The sequence below is a fragment of the Erythrolamprus reginae genome, chromosome Z (genome assembly GCF_031021105.1).
Source record: "Erythrolamprus reginae isolate rEryReg1 chromosome Z, rEryReg1.hap1, whole genome shotgun sequence".
Lineage (NCBI taxonomy): Eukaryota > Metazoa > Chordata > Lepidosauria > Squamata > Dipsadidae > Erythrolamprus > Erythrolamprus reginae.
This window is the reverse complement of record NC_091963.1, coordinates 143147835-143168923: the sequence shown is the minus strand read 5'-3', so window position 1 is coordinate 143168923 and position 21089 is coordinate 143147835. Positions and strand designations below refer to the sequence as shown.

The 21089-nt window shown below is 45.2% G+C and overlaps 1 protein-coding gene across 2 annotated transcripts; it reads right to left on the bottom strand.

Moving 5' to 3' along the window:
• Positions 1-1268: 1268 nt before the first annotated feature.
• Positions 1269-19935, bottom strand: SLC25A35 (solute carrier family 25 member 35). 2 transcript variants are annotated; one of them, XM_070729851.1, is made up of 5 exons: positions 18781-19935; positions 17647-17712; positions 4149-4301; positions 2790-2924; positions 1269-2259 (listed from the first exon to the last, which is right to left on the bottom strand). In XM_070729851.1, exons 1-5 carry the CDS (start codon positions 19132-19134, stop codon positions 2083-2085), a joined length of 885 nt encoding a protein of 294 aa, XP_070585952.1. In that variant the 5' UTR covers positions 19135-19935; the 3' UTR covers positions 1269-2082. The 2 variants fall into 2 exon arrangements, with proteins under 2 accessions (XP_070585952.1, XP_070585951.1); XM_070729850.1 differs by having other exon boundaries at positions 1638-2259; positions 18760-19907.
• Positions 19936-21089: the final 1154 nt, after the last annotated feature.

The following is a 21089-nucleotide window of genomic DNA, read 5'->3' as shown; positions in this document are numbered from 1 at the left end:
GCGTTCGGCTTCAGGAGACAGCTGCGAAGCGGCGCGGGTGTTTTAAAAGGTCGCAGCTGGCCTGGGGGGCTTGCCAGCACCCCCCAAACCCCGAACCTGGGTTTGGGGGGGTGCTGGGAAGCCCCCCAGGCCGGCTGTCACCTTTTAAAACAGCCGTGCGGCTTCCCAACAGTCGCCAAAAGCCGTTTTTTTGCGGGGGGTTTTTGGGTTGCACAGATTAATTGACTTTACATTGTTTCCTATGGGAAACAATGTTTCGTCTTACGAACCTTTCGTCTTACGAACCTCCTCCTTGCACCAATTAAGTTCGTATCATGAGGTATTACTGTACTGTATATAGATAGCAAAAACTTTTAAGTACAGCGGATTTGGGAAAAGTTAGCAAAGGATTAAGGAGGAGAAGGGATTTGGAATCCCTCCACCTCATTTGGATATCCTGAATTTGGATGGCCTTGAATTATTATTATTTTATCATGGGAAAATGCCAACTTATTTCCTGTTTTCATGATTGAGATCTTGGAAGATTAAACACGGACAATTTATGATGTGCAGACTTCAACTCCCAGAATTTCCCAGCTAAAATGGGAGTTAAAGGCAATATATTTTCCCTGAACTGCCTGGCAATTTACCCTCCTTTTCCCTTCCTTCCTCCTCTCCCCTTCCTTCCTGCTGCATCAAGTTCATACTTCCTCGTGGCTTAACTGCCGAATTAATAAAAGCTCAAAAACAAATGGACTCTGTGTAGGGTGGAGGTATCACAAGAATTGGGAAGGAGGCCACGAGGTTCATAACTGGTCAGGAAGGTTGTGAAGATCCAGAACGGTGCAGGTCAGGGTAGGCAAAATGTCAAGATGGGGTGCACAGAAATGTGGCATGGGCCGGGAAGGCTGAGCAGGGGGGGTGCAAGACAGATGCCATGGGGTTGACTTCGCATGCAGAACTGCGACGCAGCTAAGGGTGCGCAGTGGTGCATGAGTGGCCTACGGAAGGCAGGTGCCCAGAGGGACTATATGTGTTGTGTGTGAGTGGAGGGAGACTTACCTGAACCACTTGCGACCTTTCTGGTTTTCCCGTTGTCGAAGGTGTCAGGGATTGCTAAGAAAGGAGAATGACTTGATTGAAGTGGTGTGGCTGAAATGGCTACAAATTTGTCAAATTTCAATTCCCAATCATACGGGGCCCAGGTTTTGGACACATTCAACCTACCTGTTGATTTAAAAATTGTTGCCCCTGTAATGCACCACTTTACCAACTGAACATTACAAGCAAGATTTGATAACTTTTAATAGCCCCTGCATATAAATAAGTAAATGGCAGCCAGAAATCAAAAAGTGTGCCACCTAGAGGCTGGATTGACGAGAGCAGGTGAGGCCTGTTTGGTTGCCATGGGAAACAGTTTGAACTCAGGCTGCCTCTTGCTACCTTTACAGAGGCCCTAGAAGTTTGCAAACTGGGTAGAAGCGACCCAACAGTCCCAGAGAAAGGCTTTTTAGGGGTTCTCCTAGATCAGGGGTAGGCAAAGTTGGCTCTTCTATGACTTGTGGACTTCAACTCCCAGAATTCCTGAGCCAATCCTGCTAGCTCAGGAATTCTGGGAGTTGAAGTCCACAAGTCATAGAAGAACCAACTTTGCCTACCCCTGCCCTAGGCAGGGGGACCTGGAGACCATTTACATAGCCAACAACAGTCCATCTTCAGTGGAAAATTGGTGATTCGCTATAGAATGGGCCAAGTGTGTTCCGGCGCAAGCTTCAAGTCGGGAAGAGCTGCGTGATGCGTTGGCTCCTCAATCCAGAAGTTAGAATTAGGCGTCTTATTATTCCAGGCAGGAGAAATATTTGTGCGTTAATTTTTCTCCTCCCATCAGTAGTGAAGCAGGAAAGGGGACCCAGAGGTGAGAACGGCCAAAAACAAAGTGCGAGGAATGAGCCACCAAGGTCTTTCTCCACCCAATCTTTCCTGTTTGCTGGCATGAGAATCTCTTGAGACTAGATGGACTGACGGAGAGGTCCCGGCTGCCTCCCTTGGAGGTGCGTCGCGACGTGCAAATTGGGGCATGGGCATCCCCCCTTACGAGTGGCTTCAATTCTGCGGCCAGTGGAAGTAGACATGGCGGATCTGATCCCAGAAGAGAAGGCTGAGGATGGTGTGTGGCCCGATGCGGAAGTAAGACGCCCCCATTCCTTTGTAGGCTCCCCAAAAGCCCTCCGTCCGGATGATTTTGGCCAGGCAGTCCAGAAGTCCTTTGTACATCATGCCCTGCCAGGAGGAAAAAGGAAACTCTGAAGAGCTCAAGCTCACCTATTTTCTTGGGTTATCCCACATGGGTTTTTTGTTTTAAACGAAGAAACCCATCAGGTTTTTTTCCAAAAATATGAGTAGATGAATTCAAGACAGGCCCTCTTCAAGTTGCAATCGTTCATTTTAGCGACATGTTTTGGCAGCCAAGCTAGGGTTTGGAAGGTTTAAAACTTTTTTTAAAAAGAGGGATTGAGAAAAGTTTAACAGCAAAGCTGTCTTTAAAAAACGGTTAAAATGCTGTCAACTGGACCAGAGTTCATTCATCTGAGGGGTTTGGTTACTCATCCAAGTCACTTCATCAGTTGAAATTTTAAAAGTGGGAAGAAATTAGGGGTGAAATGCTACCGGTTTGGCCTGATTTGGTAGGGCTGGCCATCAGTGGTTTGGAGAACTGGTCGGCATTCACATGTGCCAAGCCTTCTGCACATGCACCTAACCAAAAGGCTTCTGGCTTCCTCCACATCCTTTCCCTTCTTTCTATTTCCTACCTGGCCATCGGGTCCAACAGGTTGGCTGTAAAGGCGGGTGCTGGCCACATCAAAAGGTGTCATGGCGATGGCCACAACGAAGCTGCTCGTCATCCCGGCGCACAAGGCAATCAGCCAGCTGTCTTTAGGGAAGATCTGGAAGAAGAAGAGAGAACAAAAAGCTAGAAGCCACCAAGGTTAAGGCCAGCTTGGGTGGAGAACCGCAACTAGGATCCAATCAGAAAATCGATCCGCATGAGAAATGCAGGTTTTTTAAAAAAAAATGAAAATGTAAATATGCACAGTTTGGGATGTGAAAATAATTTTATGGAGGGAATACACTCTCCCCCTGGAGAAACTACGTGAGATGGGACATAGGAGCATAAAAAATACCAACAGGACAAAAGGACACCATGGACCATTGAGTCTGCCCTGAGTCACAATCTCTCCTTGTTCAGTTTCCATCCATCAGTCCTTGCCTGGCTTTGAAAAATAGCTTTACCCCTTTCTCTCTGTTGCAGCCCTCAAATATTGGAACACCGCTATCATGTCTCCTACGGTCCATCTCTTCACTAGGCTATATCCATGCACAGTTCCTGCAACTGTTTTCCATATGTTTTAGTCTCCAGTCCCCTAACCATCCTAATTGTTCTTCTCTGCACTCTTTTTAGAGTCCCAACATTTTTTTAATAGCAATGAAATAAGGAAGGTATGTTAAAATGATTAAGTAAACATCATCATCATTATTATTAACATTAATATTATACTAATGCAATAAATATTGCTGAAAATACTTTGATTATTATTTCCTAAAACTATGTGTACCCATACAACATAGGTTAATTGAAATTTATTTATTTATCTATCTATCTATCTATCTATCTATTTATTTATTGGATTTGTATGCTGCCGCTCTCAGAATTTTTATCTGTTTTAAAATAAAATAAAAACTTGGGGGGAAAACATATTTTTATAGTCTAGTGACCAAAACTGGATGAAGTATTCTAGGTGTGGTCTTGCTTTATAGAGTGGTAGTACTACCTCACTAGATTGTATCCCTGTGTTAATTCAATTTAGGATTGCATTGGCTTTTTTGGCTGTTGCTGCACACCACTGGATCATATGTAACTGGTTGTCCACTAAGACTCCCAAGTCCCCTCTCATAGTTAATGCTATTAAGCCTGCTTTCACCCAATTTGTACGTGTACTTTTGGTTTTTCTTGCCTAAGTGTAAGACTTTTCTCTACATTGAACTTTCATTTTGTTAAATATCATCATATCCTACCAGATGGGATCATCAGACTCTGGTCTAGATCCATCCTGCCAAATGAAAGTTTTCTATTGTAGTTTTTTTCAAACAAGAAAAAGAAGCCAACGTACCTCGAGGTTTTTGAAGAACTCTTTGGAAAAAGAGAAGGTAGACAGCTGCGTGGATGAACCCACCATGACTCGGGGTACAGAAGAAATGGCTCCACGCCACAGCCCTAACACTCCATGTTCTTTGTGGATCATGCATAGTGCATGGAACATTCCCTAAGCAGACAACAGAAAAAGACCAATAATGTTTAGGAGAATCTATGCACATACTCATCATTGCACTCAACCAGATGGAAGTCATCAATTGAAATATTTGGACCACTTGAAGTAAGGTGCAAGCAGGATTTGAAACTCTTGTTGATTTGAAAACACCACCCTACATATGTTATGGAAGAAATCACTTTGCCTCTAAGACAGAGAGCGTTAAAAACAGAATAATGGGGTTATAAGGGACCTTCTAGTCCAGTGGTCCCCAACGTTTTTTCCACCAGGGACCAGTTTCAGCAAGACAATTTTTCTATGGCCCAGTGGGGGCGGAAAGGGGCGTGGTTGGGGGCGGGATTAAGCATGGGGGTGCTGGTCCTCCCCACCCCTCTTTCCCGCCATCGTCCTGTGGCCGGCAGAACCTGCCTCCCAAGTCCTCTTGCCCAGCGGGAGCTAAGCGCTGGAGAGAGGGGGTCAGGCTGGCCCTCCTGCCTCCCCCCAGCCAAAAACGCAAAAGTGCCCCGCGGCAGAAGCCAAAAGAGGCTTGAGCCTCTTGGTCCTTCCCGCCCCTCTGTCCCATCCATCGTCCTGTGGCCGGCAGAACCTGCCTCCCGAGGCCTCTTGCCCGGCGGGAGGCGAAGCGCTGGAGGGAGGGGGTGGCGGCATGAGGGCCAGCAGCTGCTGACTCCACGGACCGGTGCAACATGCACCGCGGCCCGGTACTGGTCCGCGGCCCGGTGGTTGGGGACCCCTGTTCTAGTCCAACCTCCACCTCAGCCAGGAGACCCTGTCCCATTTGAGACAAATGGCTATCCAAACTCTTCTTAAAAACCTACAGAGATGGAACACCCACAACTTCCACAGGCAAAGCACTCCACTAATTGACAGTTTTCATTGTCAGGAAATTTCTCCTTGGTTCTAGATTAGATCTCTATTTAATAATTAGTGTTGGGCGAACCCAACAAAGTTCAGGTGAGTTCCCCGAACCTGAACCTGAGCAGCAGCAAGCCGCTTTTCTGTAAAAATAAACAAAGAGGTAGGGAATTCCCCACCTCCTTTTGCTTCCTTTAATACTTTTACAGAAAAGGATGCTGCAGTGGCGCTGCAAGCAAAAGGAGGTGGGGAATCCCATGATGGGATTCCGGGGGCGGGGCTTTGACATCACAGAGACTACTAACAGGGAGGAAGGAGTCTCCATGACATCAAAGCCCCGCCCATGGAATCCCTTCATGGGATTCCCCACCTCCTTTTGCTTGTGGCGCTGCAAGCAAAAGGAGGTGGGAAATCCCACAATGGGATTCCCCACTCTCCTATCGGGCAGCAGCGTTTTGTGGTGTTCAAGCGAATGCCGAACCCGAACTTTAACCGAACTTTTAAAAAAGTTTGAGCCCGAACTTTGCCAGTTCAGTTCGCCCAACACTATTAATAATCTATCACTGATTACTTCTTGTCTTGCCCTCAAGTGTTTTGGAGAATAAAGAAACGAAGAATAAAGACATGCAAATATCTTCTAAAATTGAACCCCAATGCTACTTCTGCAAACAAGTCAGTTTCATTGCTATTCCTTCCTGGCTAAACCCTACCTGAAATATATGTGTGTGTGTAAAATTGTGTGTGTGTGTATGTGTATGTACATGCACACATACCTTAGAATAGAACATAACAGAATAGAATTTGTCTTTGATGCAGTGTACATTAAAAATATATATATTTGTCAAGAATCATGAGGTACAACACTTAATGACTGTCATAGGGGTCAAAATGGGCCTTTTTTGCCCACCCCCACCCCATAAAAATAGGGACATTTTTGCCATCCCCCAGCACCCAGGAGCTCTCTGCAGGCTTCCCAGATCTTTTGTCCACCCCATTTTTGCGAAAAACCGCCCCATTGTTCACCCAAAATGAGACACAGGGCAGGGCTTCAGACAACAAAAATGGCTGTATTCGGGGGGGTGGGATGTGTCAGTCAAAAAAGGCAGTATATATGCACACCACACATAAACACACACGCCCCTATATCATCTGTCTGTCTGTCTGTCTCTCCGTACATACATACATACATACATACATACATACATACATACATACATACATACATACATACAAACAAAGCAACAAAGATGATCAACAAAGATGATCAGGTGACTGAAGGCTAAAATATATGAACAACGGTTTCTGGAACTAGATATGTCTAGTTTAATGAAAAGAAGGACCAGGGGAGACATGATAGCAGTGTTCCAATATTTCAGGGCTTGCCACAAAGAAGAGGGAGTCAGAGTGGGTGAAAACTAAACAAAGAGAGAAGCAACTTCATTTTTTTCTCTCTCTCTCTCTTGCTTTCTTTCTCTTTCTCTTGTTTTCTCTCTGTCTTGCTTTCTTTCTCTCTCTCCCTCTCTTTCTCTCTTACTCGCTCTCTCTCTCTCTCTCTGTGTGTGTCTCTCTCTGGCGCTCTCTCTGGCTCTCTCTCTTTTTTGCTATCTCTCTTGCTTTCTTTCTCCCCCCCCCTGTGTGTGTCTCTCTCTCTTGCTATCTCTCTCTTTCCCTCCCTCTCTTTCCATTTTCTTTCTTTTTCTCCACTTCTCTCTCCCTCTCTTTTCCCCCTTTCACCCTCTCTCTCATTCTCTCTCTCCAGGTCTCTTTCATTTCTGTGTGACGACTTAATTTAAATACCGTGGGATAGGTCACTTTGTCTAACTAACAATGAATAATATAGCCTTTCCTGGGAGAGATGCAAGTATCTTCCTTCCCCTAAGCCTGACTGCTGGAGTTTCCAGGCTAAGAAACCTCATCCTGGGTGCCAGAAGCCATGCTCTTCTCCCCTCTCGGCGGCAGGAAATGCTCGCGGTGCCCTGGAGCTCCCACTCACAGCCGACCGCCCAGCTGCCACCCCGTGGCTACTGCCCAGTGCCGCCGCTGCTGGCGCCCTCTCGCTGGGCCCCAAAGCTCACCTGCCGCTGGCCCGCCGCCACCAGAGAAGCTCCAGCCGGGTGAGGCACTGCAGCTGCCGGAAAACCTGGAAGGTGCAAAGAAGGAAGCTCAGGTTCCGGTCTCGCAACTTTTTACTCTTCACGCCATCAGCAAAAAGTTGTGAAAACGGAAGCTGAGCTTCCTTCTTCGCGGCACATCTGATCATGTCTCCACTGGTTGAAAACCACTGCATTAGGTGACCCCCATGTTTTGATCATTCGACCCCCGTCGGGGTCGCGACCCGCAGGTTGAGAACCGCTGCTCTGGACCTATCCCACCTCCCAAAGGACCCAACATCAAAGAATACCACGATGAGTCATCCAAAGCCAACCTCCTCAACTCTTTCTTTGGCTCTGTATTTGTTAACAGCAATGGCTCATCCCCCAATTTCATCAATCGCACCTCAAACTCCCTCAACGACCTAACCCAAGTAAACTTCACTGAAGACCGAGTTGAAAAAGCATTACGTGACCTTAAACTTTCTCTATCAGTCGGACCAGATGGTCTATGTGCTTACTTCCTAAAAAAGCTCTCTTCTGCCATAGCTGAGCCACTAAGCATAATTTTCGAAGAATCCTTCAGAACCAGCACACTTCCTAAGCTATGGTCGAAAGCAATGGTCATCCCCATCTTCAAAAAAGGAGACCCCTCTCTTGTCGATAACTACAGACCAATTTCACTATGCTGCGTCCCATGCAAAGTCATGGAATCAATTATAAACAAATCAATTAGTCTCCATCTATATGGACAACTCATCTAGATCAAGGGAAATCTATAGATGCAATTTATATCGACTTCTGCAAAGCCTTTGATTCAGTGGTCCACGACAAACTACTCCTAAAACTCAAATCCTATGGCATCTCAAGATCCCTCCATAACTGGATTACAGCATTCTTGTCAGACAAGTGGTCAACATAGGAAGCACCATATCCACCCCCGTCCCAGTTAAAAGCGGTGTTCCCCAAGGTAGTGTACTGGGACCAACGCTCTTAATTCTCAACATCAATGACCTTCACGATTACATCACAAGCAACTGTGTCCTCTTCGCCAATGATGTAAAACTCTTCAACACGACCAATAACACAACTACTCTCCAAAAAGACCTGAACTATGTTTCTGAGTGGTCTAATACATGGCAACTCCAAATCTCAACTAGCAAATGCTCTGTCCTACATATTGGGAAGAAGAATCTGAACTCCAAATACAAACTGAATAATCAAATTATCACAGATAATCCCCACTCGGTTAAAGACCTCGGTATATTAATAACAAAAGATTTAAGTGCCAAAGCCCACTGCAACAACATAGCCAAGAAGGCTTCAAGAGTTGTAAACCTAATCCTACGTAGCTTCTGCTCTGGCAATCTTACACTACTTACCAGAGCTTACAAAACTTTTGCCAGACCCATCCTCGAATACAGCTCATCTGTTTGGAACCCGAGGTGGGTAAAATGAGGACCCGGATTGTGGGGGCAATAGCCTAGCTCTGTTAAAAAAGTGCTATTGCTAACATGTTGTAAGGCGCTATGAGTCTAAGGAGAAGGGCGGCATAAAAATTGAATGAATGAATGAATGAATGAATGAATGAATGAATGAACGAACGAACGAACGAACGAACGAACGAACGAACGAACAAACAAACAAACAAACAAACAAACAAACAAACAAACAAACCCATATCGCATCTCAGACATCAACACCCTTGAAAATGTCCAAAGATACTTCACCAGAAGAGCCCTTCACTCCTCCACTCAAAATAGAATACCCTATGAGACTAGACTTTCAATCCTGGGCCTAGAAAGCTTAGAACTAAGACGCCTTAAACAAGATCTAAGTATTGCCCACAAGATCATATGCTGCAACGTCCTGCCTGTCGGCAACTACTTCAGCTTCAACCACAACAACACAAGAGCACACAACAGATTTAAACTTAATATTAACCGCTCCAAACTTGACTGTAAAAAATATGACTTCAGTAACCGAGTTGTTGAATCGTGGAACTCATTACTGGACTCCATAGTGTCATCCCCAAACCCCCAACACTTTTCCCTTAGATTACCTACGGTTGACCTATCCAGATTCCTAAGAGGTCAGTAAGGGTCGAGTACAAGTGCACTAATCGTATCACCATAGGTCAATGAGGAAGCCAAATTCACTCAGCAAATGTGTTACTAAATTAATAATTGAAGAGATTCACTTAACAAATATACCAAGGGAGGTCGCAAAATGGGGTAAAAAATTCACTTAACAAATGTTTCGCTTAGCGACAGAAATTTCTGGCTCAATTCCAATCGTAATTTGAAGACTACCTGAATTTGCAAAGGTACAAAATAGGTACTCGGGGTAGAAGACCCAACTTTACTCAATCCTTCCATCCCAGGAGAGAATATTTATACATAAATCTTTTCCCAGGTAAATCTGCTGCATTTCTTAAAGCAACCTGGCAACCGAAGATTTGCAGCCTCGAGTTTCGAGAGCAGAGTATTAGTAAGAGATTAGAAGCTGCACATTTTTAAAGATCTAGGAAGCTGTTTAACCTATCTACCTCACTGTTCGTTAGGCAGACTGGCTGTTTTCCAAGCACCGGGGCAGGAATAATCAGGGATTGGCCAGAGATGTGGCAGAATCTCCAGACTTAACCTGGCTTGCCTCGGAAATGATCCCAAATCAGGTTGAGGCAGCGTGCTTTCTGGTCGAGATCTTTTAAATGGCCATCTCATTTCTTTATTTCCAACCAAGGCTATGCAAGAATATTTGCTATCGATTGGAGAACAGTATTACCTAGGACCATGATGGCAAACCTATGGCATGCATGCCACTGGGGGCATGCACAGCCGTTACTACAGCTAAGCTCCACTGCGCATATGTATGCGCCTCCTGCGGCCAGCAGACTTCTGGGTCTCTACTGAGCATGCACAGGGGGATGGTGCATATGTGGGAGGCATGCATGATGGGGTGCACATGCATGTATAGGGGGAAGAAGGGTCACACACATATGTGCTGGGTGTAGTGCGCGTGCGAAGCATGCATGGGAAGTAGTCACAGTGGGGGTGCGGCCGACTGTTTGCATGTGCTTTCGGCACAGTGACAAAAAGTTTAGCCATCACTTGACTGTAAAAAATATGATTTCAACAATCGAGTTATCGAAGAGTGGAACTCGTTACCGGACTCAATTGTGTCAACCCCTAACCCCCAACATTTCTCCCTTAGACTCTCCACGATTGACCTCTCCAGGTTCCTAAGAGGCCAGTAAGGGGCGTACATGTGCACTGGAGTGCCTTTCGTCCCCTGTCCAATTGTCTTTCCTTTCTCTCACTTATCATATATATTTTCTTTCTTTCATATATCCTCTCCTCTAAGTTCACTTTACTCTTATGTATATTACTACATGTCTATTTTTCTTCCTAACTATTTGTGTATTGGATGGATGAATGAATGAATGAATGAATCAATCAATCAATCAATCAATGAATCAATCAATCAATCAATCAATCAATCAATCACTGATAATTGCTTCCTACTTCCTGAACTGAGATTTAAGCAACTGATAGCCTGGAGGAAAATTAAGTTCCGCCAAGACTTTAATTGGGCTGGCACAGTTTTACTTCCTTATTATTTCTTTTGTCTATGTATCTGCCGCCTTTATTACAAGTAACTCAAAGTGGCAAACATATCCAACCCACCTCCCCTTCTCCTACTTACTGCTCAACAATGACCCTCTGAAGTGGGTCAGGCTGATTAGCCTAAAATTGAACAGTTGGCTTTCACGGCTGAGGCAGAATTAGAACTCACAGTTTTAGTGACCCTATTACCTTAGTGGCTTAGCCCAAAGGTGGGGAATTATGGCGCCTTTATGACTTGTGGACTTCAACTCCCAGAATTCCTGAGGGAACTATGTCCCCTTTATGGCTTGTGGACTTCAATTGAATTCTGAGAGTCATAAAGAGGCCATTGTTCCCTCAGGAATTCTGGGAGTTGAAGTCCACAAGTCATAAAGGGGACATAAATCCTTCAGGAATTCTGGGAGTTGAAGTCCACAAGTCATAAAGGGGACAGTGTTCCCTCAGGAATTCTGGGAGTTGAAGTCCACAAGTCATAAAGGGGCCATAGATCCTTCAGGAATTCTGGGAGTTGAAGTCCACAAGTCATAAAGGGGCCATAGATCCTTCAGGAATTCTGGGAGTTGAAGTCCACAAGTCATAAAAGGGCCATTGTTCCCTCTGGAATTTGGGAGTTGAAGTCCACAAGTCATAAAGGGGCCATTGTTCCCTCAGGAATTCTGGGAGTTGAAGTCCACAAGTCATAAAGGGGCCATAGATCCTTCAGGAATTCTGGGAGTTGAAGTCCACAAGTCATAAAGGGGCCATAGATCCTTCAGGAATTCTGGGAGTTGAAGTCCACAAGTCATAAAAGGGCCATTGTTCCCTCTGGAATTTGGGAGTTGAAGTCCACAAGTCATAAAGGGGCCATTGTTCCCTCAGGAATTCTGGGAGTTGAAGTCCACAAGTCATAAAGGGGATATAATTCCCCACCCAGGCATAGACCAAACTGAACCACTTAATCACTATACTAGGCCAAATTTAGGTATTTTTTAAAAGGGGAGGGTGCAGTTTATAGACAACACTTTTACTGCTCTTTCAAAGACCCAAACAGAAGTTAACAACTGGCCAGGATATCTTGTTACAAATATCCCTCAATACACAACAGTTCATTTAGTGACATTCAAAGTTACAATGGCACTGAAAATAAGTGACTTATGACCATCCTTCACAGTTTACAACTTTTGCAGCGTCCCCATGATCATGGGATCAAAATTCAGATGCTGGGCAACTGGTTCATACTTATGACCGCTGCAGCATCCTGGGATTGCCATCTTTTGACAAGCAAAATCATTGGGGAAGCCAGATTCACTTAACCACCACCTTACTTATCAACAGCAGTGATTCACTTAACAACGATGGCAAGCAATGTCGTAAAAATGGCCCAAAACACATGTAACAAATTCTCACTTAACAACATAAAATTAGGGCTCAACTGCGGTTGTAAGATGATGACTATCTGTGTTTTGTTTCTCTACAGATAGACCTCGACTTATAGCCATTTATTTAGAGACTGTTCAAAGTTACAACATTGGAAAAAGTTATTTATGACTGTTTTACAAACACTGCACCTCCTGTCACGTGATCAAAATTCAGATGCTTGGCAACCAATTCATATTTATGACAGTGGCAGTGTCATGTGATCCACTTTTGTAACCATGTGACAAGCAAAGTCAATGGGGAAACCAGATTCACTTTCACAATTGTGTACTAGGTTAATAATCGCAGTGATTTGTTTAACAGCTTTGCCAAGAAAGATCGTAAAAGGGAACAAAACTCACTTAATAACTGTCTCATTTAGCAACGGGTATTTTGGGGCTCTATTGTGGTGTGTAAGCCAAGGAGTATCTGTATAATAAAATGATTAGTCTTTAAGGGACCATGTTTTTTTTCTGCATTGGTTGCCGATCAATTTCCGGTCACAATTCAAAGTGTTGGTTATGACCTATAAAGCCCTTCATGGCATCGGACCAGAATATCTCCGAGACCGCCTTCTGCTGCACGAATCCCAGCAACCGATTAGGTCCCACAGAGTGGGCCTTCTTCGGGTCCCGTCAACTAAACAATGCCGGTTGGCGGGCCCCAGGGGAATAGCCTTCTCTGTGGCAGCCCCAACTCTCTGGAACCAACTCCCCCCAGAGATTAGAACTGCCCCTACTCTCCCTGCCTTCCGTAAACTCCTTAAAACCCACCTTTGTCGTCAGGCATGGGGGAATTGAGACACCTTCCCTCGGCCTATTCAATTTATGTATGGTATGTTTATATGTATGTCTGCTTAATAATGGGGTTTTAAAAATATTTTAAATTGTAAATTATTAGATTTGTTATGAATTGTTTTATTGTGTTGTGAGCCGCCCTGAGTCTACGGAGAGGGGCGGCATACAAATCTAATCAAAATACAAATACAAAAAAAAGAAATTACTCCCCTCTCCCTTTCTCCCTCTTTTCCATCTCCCGTCTTTCTCCCTCATACCTACTTCCTCCTACCTCTCTTCCCTTCCTATTTACTTCCTCTTCCTCCTTTTTGTCCTTGCCTGAGTCCTTCTGATCTTAATCTATTATGTGGTTGACAGAAAAGCTTTCCAGAACCCTAAATTCACTGCAACATCAGTGCTGTTCATAAACTAATATCTTCCCTTCATCTATGTTTAAACATGTAATATATTCTTCTAGGTAAAACAACTATTATCTAATGCTGCCTCCTTCCTCCTATTTTTGTCACCTGGGTCTACCACCTTCAGTTTTCAATTATTTTTCAAATTATTCACCATTGCTTATCTTCCAAATTTCTTCATTTTCTTGTACAGTGATACCTTGTCTTACAAACTTAATTGGTTCCGGGCCGAGGTTCTTAAGGTGAAAAGTTTGTAAGACGAAACAATGTTTCCCATGGAAAAGTGATTAATGCGTGCAAGCCCAAAGTTCACCCCTTTTGTCAACCGAAGCGCCCGCTTTTGTGCTGCTGGGATTCCCGTGAGGCTCCACTCCATGGGAAACCCACCTCAGCATTGCAAAAATACCGAAGTCCTCGAAACCTCACCTCCGGACCTCTGTGTTTTTGCGATGCTGCGATTTCACTGAGGCTCCCCTCGCTGGGAAACCCCACCCCTGGACTTCCTTCTGGGATTCCCCTGCAGCATCACAAAAACACGGCAGTCCGGAGGTGGGGTTTCCCATGGAGGGGAGCCTCAAGGGAATCCTAGCAGCACAAAAACGGGTGCTTTACTGGCAATGGAAGTCCGGAGGCAGGGCATCCCAGCGGCGGCGGCGGGTTTGTAAGGTGAAAATAGTTTGTAAGAAGAGGCAAAAAAATCTTAAACCCTGGGTTTGTAACTCAAAAAGTTTGTATGACGAGGCGTTTGTAAGACGAGGTATCACTGTACTTCTCAATTTTAGGCTTTACTCCAAAAAAATGGGAGGGGGGATTTATTTTCCCCTTTATTTTTTTCCCTGAGCATGCGCAGAAGTCAAGTTTCTAGCACAGTGCATGTGTCGCCATCTTGTTTTCAGCCTTTTTTTTTAAAAAAAAAGTTTTTTGCACTGCGCATGCGCAACCAGGTGGCACAGGAGAAAACAAACTGGCACCAAGGTAAGTTAGAACCCACCCCGGGTCATTTTACCAATTAATTGCTGAGAGTACTTTCTGGCAACCATGCATGGAGGAGTTCCAGGTAACATAACAGCTATTGAAATAATAATAGTTGCCAGAGATTCCCATCGCTGGGAGGCTGCCTCTTCAGCACATGGAGATAGAGGTGGGCCAGATGTTCTTAAAGGGGCTGGTGTGCTGGAACAAGCTCCTCCAGCAATAATCAAAACTGGGAAAGGCTATAATTTAATGGCAGAACAAATCACAAGTTCAGCCTCTAACATCGCTGGATAATACTGGGAAGGAGGCCAGTGCAGAACTCTGTTCAGTTCTGGATCAGTGATGCAGGAAGGACAATTTCATTGTGAGATACTTTTCTGTAGCTCCATGTTGGAAAAGGCCTGTAAAGCACAGAATAGGGTTGGAAGGGTCCTTGAAGGTCTTCTAGCCCAACCCCCTACTAAAACAGAAGACCCTATATCTGTGATAGTGACCCTATGGCATGAAAATGACTCAAACCTCTTTGCGGGCACATGTGCCATTGCCAGCTGGTCTTCTGGTTTCCGGGACTGGCCAGTTGGTTTTTGCAGGTACCAGAGCCCTGGAATAGGGCCAGAGAACAGCCAAAAGCCATCTGTTTTTCAGGCTGTTCCTGGGCCGTTTTCAAGCCTGAAAAGTGGTCCAAAAACAGTCTGAAAATGGCCTAAAATTGCTTGAAAATACCCCCAAAACAGACCATTTTAGGCTGTTTTTCAGGTAAAAAACGGCCCAAAAAATGGCCTGACAACCGCCTGAAAAAGGGCCCAAAATCTGCCGGAAAATGGCTGAAAAACAGCCAAACCCCCAACATTTCTCCCTTAGACTATCCACGATTGACCTCTCCAGATTTCTTTGCATATTTAACTTTTGTGTTGAACCAAAAGGTAATGTGTATTTTATGGACTTGCCTGTGATTAAAGGTTGTCTCTTTTTGACTTTTGCATTGAGAGCTTAAATTGCTAAGAAAAATGACCTGAAAAAGAGGCTAAGAACCAGCCTGAAAATGGCCCGAAAAATAGCCAAAGCAGGAACGCCATGGAAAACAGCTTGAAATTAGTCCCAAAGTGGTCTGAAAGCAGCCCTCAAACCAGCCTGAGAATGGTCTGAAAAACAGCCAAAAAACAGGTATGCGTGCACCCCACATGCACGCACATTCCAGTTTGGGCACTTGGTCTGAAAAATGTTTGCCATCACTGCCCTACATATCATTCTGGCCATATATTTGTCAAGTCTCTTCTTGAAAATCCCCAAAGATGAAGCTCTCACAGCTTTCAAAAGTAAGACATTCCATTGATTAACTGTGTTCTCTCTGTCAGGAAATACAGTGATACCTCGTCTTACAAACGCCTTGTCATACAAACTTTTCAAGATACAAACCCGTGGTTTAAGATTTTTTTGCCTCTTCTTACAAACTATTTTCACCTTACAAACCCACCGCCGCCGCTGAGGTGCCCCGCCTCCAGACTTCTGTTGCCAGCGAACCCCCCTTTTTTTGCTGCTGGGATTCCCCTGAGGCTCCCCTCCATGGGAAACCCCACCTCCGGATTTCCGTGTTTTTGTGATGCTGCAGGGGAATCCCAGCAGCGCAAAAACGGGCCCTTCGCTGGCAACAGAAGTCCGGAGGTGGTATTTCCCAGCGGGGAGAGCCTCAGTGAAATCGCAGCATCACAAAAACACACAGGTCCAGAGGTGGAGTTTCGAGGACTTCGGTGTTTTTGCGATGCTGCGATTTCACTGAGGTTCCCTTCGCTGGGAAACCCCATGTCCAGACTTCCGTTGCCAGCAAAGCGCTCGTTTTTGCGATGCTGGGATTTCCCTGCAGCATCACAAAAACACAGAAGTCTAGAGGTGGGGTTTCCCATGGAGGGGAGCCTCAGGGGAATCCCAGCAGTGCAAAAACAGGCGCTTCGGCTGGCAAAAGGGATGAATTTTGGGCTTGCACGCATTAATCATTTTTCCATTGATTCCTATGGGAAACATTGTTTCGTCTTAAAAACTTTTCACCTTAAGAACCTCATCCCAGAACCAATTAAGTTTGTAAGACAAGGCATCACTGTATTTCCTTTGTTCTAGTTTGGAAGCTCTCTTTTAACAATCTTCCACATATTTTTTTTACTGTCTTGCCCTCGGACAAGGTCAACATGTCAACCCCCTCTTCTCTACAACAACATGGGAAGACTGCCATCAAATCTCCCTTAGCCCTTCTCTTTGTTAGACCTGGTTTAGAATCATGAGGATCAGAATCTTAATTTCTCTTTTTTACATAATAATGTTTTTAAAATAATTTTGCTCACATCCTGGACACAAACTGTTTCAAATCCTACCCTCAAAATGAAACTATACAGCACTGCACATCCAGACAAATTAGATACAAGAACATCTTTTCCACGAACACCGTCACTCTGCTAAACAAACACTTCCCTCACCACTGTCAAACTATTTACCAAATTGCACTACTATTAATATTCTCATCGTTCCCATCACCCATCTTCTCCCACAAATGACAGTATGTAATAGACAGTAATAGAGCAGGGGTGGCGCAGCAGGTAGAGTGCTGTACTGCAGGCCACTGAAGCTGACTGTAGATCTGAAGGTCAGCGGTTCAAATCTCATCCCTGGCTCAAGGTTGACTCACCTTCCATCTTTCCGAGGTGGGTAAAATGAGGACCCGGATTGTGGGGGCAATAGGCTGGCTCTGTTAAAAACTGCTATTGCTAACATGTTGTAAGACGCCCTGAGTCTAAGGAGAAGGGCGGCATAAAAATTTAATATATAAAATAAATAAATAAATAAATGACTGCAACTTTGCTGCCAGAATTTACAATTTTTTTGACTGGTTCCTAATATGGTTTGATTGCTTATTTGTACCCGGACTGTTTGTTGTACCTAAAGATTCTTGACAAACTTTTCTTTTATGTACACAGAGAGTATATGCACCAAGACAAATTCCTTGTGTGTCCAATCCCACTTGGCCAATAAAAAAATTCAATTCAATTCTATTCTATTCTATTCTATTCCAGAAGTCTTCTAAGAAAGGCTATGAAAGAGCATTGTTGAAAATTCTGCAAGCTTGCTGACTGATAATTTACGGTGAGATCACAAAGAATCAAAACTCAGCAAATTACAACTTTCTGACTATAAGCTACAGGGCAAGATCAGCTTACCTGATGCTGATATTGGTGTCCTACAGCAATCTCAGAAGCTGACTGAACTTGGAGATGAGTCTTCACCTGGAGAGGGGATTGGAAAAAAAAGTCACTTTCCAAAGAAACAACGCATCAGGAAGATACATTCAAAAATAACCTTGATTTGTGCTTCTCCCAGCATTGGATTACTCTCTCCCAAAGCAGCATTTTTGGTTCTATTAATAAAGCAGCGAAAGGCTGGTGTTCAAAGCTGCTTTAAAGCCAAAGGCAGGATGTTCTCACACATTCAGTGAAAACCAACAGAGTAGCAAATCTGGCTGCAGTACTTGTAAAAGTACAGGGACAGGTGGGAAAAAACAAACAACCAGGCAGCCCATTTACACAACGGTAAATGAACTCAGTGCTTGCTCCAGTGGTTTGATTCTGAGCTGCTCAAAGTTGACTCAGCCTTCTGGTGTCGGTGAAAATGGGAAGCCAGATTAATAATAATAATAATAATAATTATTATTATTATTATTATTATTATTATTATTTATTGGATTTGTATGCCGCCCCTCTCCGTAGACTCGGGGCGGCTAACAGCAATAATAAAAACAACATGTACAATCCAATAATAAAAAACAACTAAAAACCCTTATTATAAAACCAAACATACACACAAACATACCATGCATAACTTGTAATGGTCTAGGCTAGGGGGAAGGGCTATCTCAACTCCCCCATGCCTGGCGGTATAAATGAGTCTTGAGTAGTTTACGAAAGACAGGGAGATTGTTGGGGGCAATAGGCTGACTCTAGTAAACCGCTTAGAGGGGGCTATAAGAGGCCTGCAAAGCGGTGTATATATAAGGTTGAGTGCTATTTCTATAGCTATCAGGACATATGACTCTTTCTTTTTCTTTCCTTCCTTCCTTCCTCTTTTAAAAACCCACATTGGATTTATTTGCAGAATTCATTCTTTATCCCTGGATTCTGAAAGGCAGAAATCCACCTAGCAACTCTGAAATGAAATTTAGAGATCATTAAAAAAAAAATTTAGACATAATCTAAAACTCAGTTTAAAGAGAAGTGAGTGTGTGTGTGGAGGGGCAATTTATTTGTTATTCTAATGCTTCTGGGCTCAAGACCCACCAGATACAGGGGGCTGCTCACAATGGCACTTGCGGCGCCAGCCAAAGCTCCTGCCAGGGTGGCCCGCAGTGGGCTGATCCGTCCGTCCCGGGTGTGGATGTAGCCCTCAGACTCAGCTATCCCGTAGGTGCCTAAGCGGATGCCGTTAAAGCCAAACTGATAGAACAGGGCAGGCGAAAGTCCTCGCTGGAGAGCTGCCACTCCGTCCACCCGTCCGATGGTGTAGAAAGCGTGGAAGACGTTACGGTAATGGCGGGTGTAGGTGCCAGGAGCACGGAGCTCTCCCTGGAGCTGCATCCTGGTCTTCACCACTTCTAGGGGGTTGGTAAAGAGGCAGGCCCCACAGGCAGCCACCCCACTGAGAACAAAGTCCATTACTGGGGTGGGCTGGGTACTGTCAAGGGAGCTCTGGAAGAGAAAAGAGAGACTAGAGAGGTAGAATAACCCAAACCTTTCCCCCCAAAAAAAGGTGTGGAGAAGCCAAATAGATGAAGAAGAGCCAGTGGAAGGATTTAAAGAGGCACCCAAGGAGGAGCCACCTCAGGTCCTTGGAAGACCAGAAGAAGCAGTGGAGAAGGATGGAAAGTCAAGAGGCAGGAAGGTGGGACAGGGCAACTATAACAGAGAGATGCTATGGAAGACCAGGAGGAGGATGAAGGTGAGGATGAAGAAAGCGGTGTTACCATCAGAGCTGGCTCTCTTTCCCCCAGCACGGGAGAGGATGAGGAAACATGAGGAAGCAGAAAACCAGGATCCAAAAAGAACCCAGGTCAGCAGAAGAAGAAACCAAAGAAAGGTTGGCGGAGAGAAGAACTCCGGCCCAGCAAAGGGAAGCTTTGTGGGTGTGAGGGAACAGGGACAGTTAAGCCACAATGAAGGTTTATGCAAGCGCTTCCCGTTGCCGGGGCCCCCGCAGGGCTGGCGAAATCCGGGATGGCGGATCTTCCACCAGTCGAAACCGCCAGAGAGAGTGAGGTGGGGAAGAGGGGGCGGGGGGCGGACAATCGCGGGCGATATCCAGACGACGAGCCCGGCTTCTTCTTCTTCAGGCGGCCGGCGAGCAAAGGCGAAGAGGCTGCAGCGAGGGCGGAGGGGGGGGGAAGCATCCCTGAGTGCGCGCGCGCACCTGCAGCCGGCTTTCCCCGCCCCTCCCAGGCAGAGGCCACGCCCTCAACCGGCGCGGAGCTGGCCAACGGTTGCCCCTTCCCCCACCCGCTTCCCATCACCTCACACCTCCTCACCTGCCGAGTAGCCGGCTTGGCTTGCTTTATGAATGGGGAGACAGTCGGGATCGGGAGAAGTGGGGTGGGAAACAGACTGAGGTTCCTATTCGAGAATCTGGATGGATTCCTCCGAGAGGTTTTGAGGGAGGGGAGAGGAGGAAGGGAAGGGGCGATCGCTGCGCACCGGCTGGCTCGGCAGAGCGGCTTGAACCGGGTTGCGCCGGCCCGACGCACTTAGCATGACTCGCGTTAATCCGAGGTGGTTCAAATGCTCTTAGGACTTGAAGCGGGTTAGCCTCGGGCTCTTCTCGCTCCCTCCCCCAGAGTACCGCACACTATGACAACTAGAAAAGGACAGGTTTTTCCTCGAACGCCATCACTCTGCTAAACAAATAATTCCCTCAACACTGTCAAAATATTTACAAAATATGCACTACTACTACTACTACTTTTTTCTCATCCTCCCTATCTCCCATTTCCTCCCACTTATGACTGTATGACCGTAACCTGTTGCTTGTATCCTTAAGGTTTTTATTAATATTGTTTCCTGATTGCTTATTTGACCCCCTATGATAACTATTAAGTGTTGTACCTCATGATTCTTGACAAATGTATCTTTTTCTTTTATGTACACTCAGAGCATATGCACCAGATAAATTCATTGTGTGTGCAATCACACTTGGCCAATAAAGAATTCTATTCTATTCCATTCTATTTTATTCTTTGTTCCTTCTCCCCCTCCTCCCCTCTCCCCTGCTGTCTCTCCCCCTCCCTCGCTGTCCTGGTCTCCTTTGCCCCTAGCTCCTTCTCTTCCACCTTTTCCCCCTCTCTCTCTCCCCCTTATTTTATTTTATTTATTTATTTAGTCCTAAACACAATAATACACAATGGAGGTAATAGAGGACACCTTTGAGGAAATAGAATTAGGGAAAGAATAGAAGAGAGAGTATAGGATAAAATAATCAATGAGAGAATAGAAGAAAGATACAGTGGAACCCCGACATAAGAGCTGCTCTACTTAAGAGCAACTCGAGATAAGAGCTGGGAGGGGAGAGATATTTTTGTTCTACTTACAAGCCCAAATTCGAGATACAAGCGCCAAGGAGC